General features: G+C 39.2%; 1 protein-coding gene across 1 annotated transcript; it reads right to left on the minus strand.

The window, feature by feature from the left end:
* Window positions 1-3,656: 3,656 nt before the first annotated feature.
* Window positions 3,657-6,678, minus strand: srxn1 (sulfiredoxin 1 homolog). Its single transcript, XM_083919440.1, has 2 exons — window positions 6,485-6,678; window positions 3,657-4,083 (listed from the first exon to the last, which is right to left on the minus strand). Exons 1-2 carry the CDS (start codon window positions 6,650-6,652, stop codon window positions 3,874-3,876), a joined length of 378 nt encoding a protein of 125 aa, XP_083775566.1. The 5' UTR covers window positions 6,653-6,678; the 3' UTR covers window positions 3,657-3,873.
* Between the last annotated feature and the right edge of the window lie 653 nt (window positions 6,679-7,331).

Here is a 7,331-nt window from a genome sequence, read left to right on the forward strand (position 1 = left end):
AATATCATTTTTACACTGAAGCTGCTTCTAATTGATACATAAGATATCTTGGCCTCACCAATGGACCAAATAAGTTGCTTTTTAAAGCCCCACAGCCACCAGAGGGCCCTCAACACACCACGGAAAAAAGGAGAACGTTTGTGGAAGTAGCCTGACTCTGCCAGATGGATTGATTCTCATTTGCTCAGCATATCCATCTGGGTACTCTTGGTTGGAGATATGTTGGGAAGGGGCGAAAATACTAGTTGCTGATTGGATAAACCATCTGTCTATCACCAACATACGGGCAAAATCAACCAATCAGATCAACTTAGGTGTATCACATGCTAACAACTCGAGGCAAAGCTCAGAAAGTAAACAACATGTTGCTAAAGGATATTTGCTGTTTGTGTAACGCAAATGTAAAGGTACGGTTTCAGGTGCTCGGTCCATATTCAAACAGAAGGATCCAAGAGAAAAAAAGCGTTGGCGAGCAGCTTGCTCGATAGCTGCGCTCATCTCATCTGCGGAAGCCGCCATGATGTTTCGCCATGTTGAGAAGCAACATTCGCTTCTCGTTGCGTCACACTTAAAACCGCCTCAAAACCAACGCTGATTGGGCAAACAGCTCTAAATTTTCTCTGTCGCACGTTACCAGACTGATCAGTGAGCAAAATACAATGGAGCTCAGAGATCAGCATGATCTCACGAGGCTATTGTGGAAGTGCTGTAAGAAAAAATTAAATAAAAAATAAATCTATTTTTATATCAGTCAGCATCGTTTTATATTCTTCTTTATTCACTCTTATTGGTTAGAGCGATTCAAAATATATATGTTTTGTTTTGCAGTAAAGTTGCAGCAGAGAAACTATACAGAGCAGACTAAATCAAACTCTGCTTAGAATATCAGAAAGGCATCAACCAATCTCAACTTTAACAAAGAGCAGTCACAAGATCATCAATCATCATTGAGCAATACAACAGCAAACTGCAGAAAAAGTATATGAGAATGGACACGGCCACAACCCATTTGTGAAAAAGGCCACAGAAACTTCCTCTTCTTAGCCCCTTAAACCCCCTTGATCTGTTTAAACCCTCGAAGATAAAGTGTACAGAACCACCCATGGAAACCTCTCCCCGAAGCAACAGGTGCAATATATTTTTTCATACCGGTGTTGCGTGTCAGAAACCCTTTGAGGATATGGTTACTTCCAGACAGTGAGCGAGCCACAGGAAGTCTTCTCACACGCGACGATTCAGGGGAGAAATTTAGAGTCCTTTAGGGCCGGTCGGTAAAAGCTGCCCTCAGGTCTCCCTTCATTTCCTCGATGGCCACAAAGGGAGACCATCAAGCAGCTCTGAGCTCGCATTGTGAAGGCGCCGGTGTCGGAAAAAGGCCTCGTCTCTGTGATGTATAGTTTACTTACATTATTCTGCAAACCTCCAGTTCCTTCCTCCAAGACAGAGGACCAAGGGAGCTGACTGGATTTAATAAGCAGGGACAGTCTCAAGGTCGTTACCAACAACAAACATGTACAAGATTATTCATCACAGCAAAACAAACCATTATAATCATCATTTAAGGAAGGCAAATGGCTGCCATGTACAGCATGTTATTTAAGTGGAATACATTTGTATTATTAAGGTCTCATATGGTAAAAAGGGAGATTTCCATGTCTTTTTTTTATTATTATAAAGCAGGTTGAGGTATCAAAACACCCCATCAGTGCCGTTACAGTCATTCCCCAGCTACAATTACTGTGCAGAGACGCCAAGAGTGCAGATACAGAAGACCTGAAAATTCTGACCAATCAGAGCAGACTGGGGTTTTACAGGAGGGGGTCTTAAAGAGACAGGCGCTAGAACTGAGTGTTTTAGACAGAAGGTGAATACAGGTATATTCAGTATGAGAAAAATAATATGTTTTTGGAGAATTAAAGCATGTTACATGTTAAAATAGAAACCCCAAATACAAGTATGAACCTGAAAATGATCATAGAATGGATAATATGTGATCAAGTCAAAACAGATTTTTTTAAAGATTATTTTTTGGCAGTTTTCAGCCTTTATTATAGGGACAAGAGAGGGGGGGGGACATGTAGCAAAGGGCCGCAGGTCAGAGTCGAACCTGCGGCCGCTGCCTCGAAACCTTCAGCTTCTTTACATGGGGCGACTGCTCTAACCACTGTGCCACCGGTCTCCCCCCAAGTCAAATTTTTACATAAATTGTAAAATGATTTCATCTGATGGCACATTAAGGAAATGAGAAAAGCTTTGTTTAGGATGTCTTTCACATGATCTGACACCGACAACAGCAAGACAGTTACATGAGGGATCCAGAGACGACAAGTAAGAAAGACTGATGAAGGGAAGAAGGGGCAGACTCGACAACATCTTGCATTTTGACACAAAACATCTGACTCCTTCTGCAAAACATCTGCTCTATAGGCTCCTTACTATCACCTTCTTGTACCGTCAGAAACATGACAATCAAAGGTGTCAGTGTGTGACTATGTTACAACATTTGGTCCAAACACTTAATTATTTAACAGGCATATTTTAGTTATTGAAATATCATTTTCTGCTGCTACACACAGAGCAGCTCTTCATCGTTTGATTTCTAAAATTAACATTAGTTCCACAAAAAAATGACTACAGGGACCTTTTGATATAATTTCTGCCTAAAATAACTTGAATGTGTGACAACATTTTAATCTTTTTCGCAGAACTAATAGAAGGAGCTCAAAAGGGTACACTTGAAGGAAAGCCACTGGTGGATTCAGTAAGTCTTTTCTTCCACAGAAAACATTTTAATATCACAGCAGGAAAAACACAGGTGTATCTAATAAAACTGATGTGGCTGAGTTACATTTAACTGCTCCGGTTTAAGGGTCCTGATATTGTGCATGCTGGCACACGGCCGTGGCTTACTGGGACACTTGGGCTACGTTTACACGTGGCCGGCTATTTTCATGAACAGATATTTCGCTGAATCCGTTTCCAAAAATGACATCATGCACACCTGTCCATTTTCAGAAAAAAATTTGGTTACACTAACCCGTGTATATGTCGTCAAGATCATGCCGAACCTGCAGGTGGAAGTGTATGGAGAAGCTCAAGCCCACGTTAGCGAATGATCCATGATCACCACAGCCAAGTGAAAATGTAAACATGGGTCGCACCGATGATGCAGGTGCAAGTTCTGGCGCAGACTGTGGCCTCGGTGGCTGGAAACTCACTTTTTTTGCAACTGGAGTTTTTCAAAATCTCCACTCTGGTCGGAGTTTTTAGAAAGAAACGTTTTCTGAGGCGAATTCTCCGTTTGCGTTTAACGAAGGGCACAAACGCAGCAAAATGCCTCTGTTTTTAAAAATAACTGTGGATGTGTAAACAGGGCCATGAATAGAATAGACATTGTTTATGTTATTAGTAACACCTGTGCTTTTCCTACTATGACGGGTCAAAATGTCTGCTGTGAAAAAGGCCTCAAGATTTGCACTTTGTTTAGTGTCATGCTAGCTTTACCCCCTCATTATCTGATTTGGGCATTTGCTGTACAAAAAGAAATGGCAAGATGGTAATGAAAGAAAAGAAAACATAATAATAATTTAAAAACAATTTACTTTTTATGTGCAAGTACAACTGTTTTTTTGAAGGTTAAAGCTATTAAATGACAATCAACCAATGAATAAAAACACAAGTTTACAGACAAACTCATCTTTTAAATGACATTTCAATGGTTTCAAATAAAACAAATAAACTAAAGAGTTACATTTCCCCCTGCTGGTAAATCCTTCGCTCTGCAGGCACCAGCTGCAACAGCAGAGTCAAGACGTGTGTGTGCAGTGTGTGCAAAGCCACCTGAGCAAAGTCTCTTAAAAAGCTGCTCCAGCGTCATCGCAGATCAGGAGTCGAAGCCCCCAAGTATGTGCGGAGGTCTGAGATGTTTGATTTGACGAGCTTGGCCGGGATGGTTGACATGTTCAACCTCTGATACGCAGCAAACCTGTGACAGCCTCCAAAAGAGTAGTAGTAATTTCCCCCCTCACTGCCTTTGATCCAGAGCACATCGATGGGAGGAACAACACAGATGTCTGCTGTCTCCTGGAAGGAAAGACTAATTATAATTAATTCATACAGCACGTGTGCAGCAGATATTATGCAAGGATTGAAAAAATATGATGCACTATATTACAGGGATTAAAGGGAAATAGGATAGCCTTTATTATCATTGTATTGCATACAACGAAATTAGAGTGTAACACATTTGGTGTATATGAAGACAATATAAGTAGAGTTTAAAAACAGCAATATAAAAAACAATTTAAGGACACTTAAAACAATTAAATGGTGTATAAAAACTATTAGAGTACAAGAATAAATAGCTATATACATGGGAAAAGGAGGGGGAATGGAGAGCAGTGGTGACATTTTTGGTATTAATAGTTATGATAAATATAATTGTTATTGCACTTGTATGACATTTCACATTTTAAACGGAGCGATATTGCAGGTATATGATATTGCACATTGTAATGTAACAGATACAGATTCAGAGTAATGGCATGATGGTACAGTGTCCGTTGTGGTATGATTGAGTGGTATGTGGTTTCATCTTTGCATCGCAGAGTTTCAACTTGCATTTGTGGATTCAGTGATAATGGTGTTCCTGAGCCTTTGCAACGGTGACAGCTAAAGAATCGTGTCGGTTTTTAATGCAGTGCCCAAAGGCCATCTAATATTGGTTTGATGCCTTCCCCAAATTCTCTGAAATTTTACACTGAGAAACATTATTCTTACATTTTTTGCACTATTTATCAGTGTAGCCTTTCATACCGTGGTCAACCCTCCCCATCTTTACTTCAGAAAACTTAGACATCTTTATACAAAATCACATACCAACCTGTTGCCACTTTTTTTTGATTGCTTTGACGCAGTAGTCGACTCAAAATCCACATTTTTCGCAAAGGCCTAAACAGTGGCACCAATGGTCAAAATTACTCATTTTGCCTGCAAAAGGCTCTAACTCCGCCAAAACATTTAAAATATGTACCGAAAGCAAATTTTGCCCTCAAACAACACAACTTGCACACAAGTGCATCGGCACTTCCAATCAGTCATTAGACAAGGGGCATCAAAATACAAACTTCAGCTCTCACTGTGAATCAGTGCTGCGTTACTGGTCAGCAGCTTACATATCAGTGCCAATTTGCTTTCTTGCAAAAAATAGATCCAGAATCATATACAATGATTTTTCAAATTTTATTGAATGCAGTATTCTTTTTTTTTTTTTGAGATTGTGGCTAAGAAATAAATATTCCAACAGAAACCACATATATAGTATAACAATCCATCACTGTGTAAGACATAAGGAAAATGAAAATAAAAATTCTGTACAATAAAGAAAAAAATCTCTTCTAGTCAATTCTCTCTTGACAAATAGGCCACATGGCCTCATCTACGTCGCACTCAATATTTTCTCCTGCGATGCACCAAGGGAAAAATCTTCTTGCATGCCTGACCCAGCCTTGGCATGCCTCTGCATCTATATCTTGGGCAGACTGATTGCAGATTGAAAAGTTGTGTGAAGCAGTGTCAAACAGGTGCTTCAGTGACTTCATACTGGTCAAGAAGTTTCTAAGAGATGGGAACATATATGTTCTGTTTGGTTACCACAGCTAAAGCAATGGAGCTTGGCCTGCTTGAATGACATCTGCGTTAACTGATTTGCAAAAGGGTGCGGGAAGTGTGTCAAAACAATGACAATGGCATTGCAAGAGGTGTCTTTTGCTCTGCTGAGAGAGTGATGATGAAGACTGAGAGGTCATCAGTTTCTTCAACCAGGTCAAAGCAATCAAAAAAAACTGTAACTGTGTTTTCATCCACCAGGTGTTTTCTTTTAGCATTTCACAACTTAAACAGTCTTTTGTTGCCACTTTCCCAACTTTCTTTAAATGTGTTCAAAATGGGAGTATCATAAAAATTAAATTCTATATGGGATTGGGAATGGGGAATATTATTTGTTTAAAAAGGATATAGGCATCTTAAGCAAGAGCTTCAGCCTACACATGTTTCAGACTTCTGATATGATTTTAATATGTTGTTGTTGGTCGGTTTTATTGTTGTTGTTGAAAGTCAGTCTGACATGAACTTCAAACCCTCTATATTCCCATAAATATTAATAATAAATAAGATAATATTCAATTAGCACAAATATGCAGATGAACCTGAACTGAATGATGTTTTACATTGGGGAGTTAATTCACAGTTGAGTTGTAGGGCCAGGCATTTTATTGTATCTTATTGTGCAGATAAAAAACACAACTGTTACCTTGTAAACGTTAAGGTAAGAGACATATCTTCTCTTTGCTGTGTTTGATTGACTTACTGTTGTTTTTTGTTTATTGTGATTTGTTGTGTGTTTGGTCCCCGGTTGGCATACATGTCTGTGTTACAAAAGAAAACACAATAAAAGGTCAATGACTACCAAACAAAAAGCTGTTACCTTAATTGTGTCCATCAGACTCTGAACCTTCAGCTCATCCAGCACCGGAGGAAAAGGTCTGATGATGACGTGCATCGGGACGTTATGCACGTCCTCGAGGCTACCCGAATGAATCGACCTGTTGTTTTTGACGTCAACCGCGTCACACTGAGTGGATGTTACCGACATGTTTCTACGGGTTAAAACCGACAGTTTCACCAGAGTAGTTTTAGAGCCCTGCTGCCAAAACCGAAACATCCAACTACAGATAAATAAAACCAACAATAACGCTCTGAGTGTTAAAACGGATGTGTTTCTTCACTTCCTGGTTGCTATTTGTTGACGTAGTGCGTAGTAGTAACGGAAGGTTTTCATTGGTCCTCCGCGCTGTCAATCACAAATGTCAGTTACAGCTGTTAGAACGAAAAAACGCCCTCTCAGAAATGTTTTGTAAAAAAAAAAAAGTAATTCTAACAAAGATGGATTTATTACAAATTCTTAACAATCCCAAATATTCCACAGATAAAATTTACATAAGTAATTTGATCATTATCTCCATATTGCTTCAGCTTAACAAACTACCACCGTTTTATATAATTAAATATTTAGATTTTCAATCACGTTAGGCCACTTTGGAAAACTTAAAAGTAATGTTTATATTTATTATTTTCCATAAACCAATAAATAATAATCATTCCCTTTGTAGTTGGTATTTTGTTTACGTAGGCTCTATAATGTAAGGTTTTCATTGGTGCTCCGCGCTGTCACTCACAGATGTCAGTCACAACCGTTACAACCATAACTACGCCCTCTCCGGTCGGTTGGCGTGGAAACTAGCTTACATTTCTTCACTAAACGTTGCATTTGT

This window comes from Echiichthys vipera, assembly GCF_963691815.1.
Source record: "Echiichthys vipera genome assembly, chromosome: 9".
NCBI classification, from domain to species: domain Eukaryota; kingdom Metazoa; phylum Chordata; class Actinopteri; order Perciformes; family Trachinidae; genus Echiichthys; species Echiichthys vipera.

Bases quoted from the DNA above. Each gene is read 5' to 3' on its own strand.
- srxn1 (XM_083919440.1), bottom strand. From the start codon at position 6,652: ATGTCGGTAACATCCACTCAGTGTGACGCGGTTGACGTCAAAAACAAC. The intron at 4,084-6,484 runs GTAACAGCTTTT...CTTTCCTTCCAG, and splicing joins GTCTGATGGACACAATTAAG to GAGACAGCAGACATCTGTGT.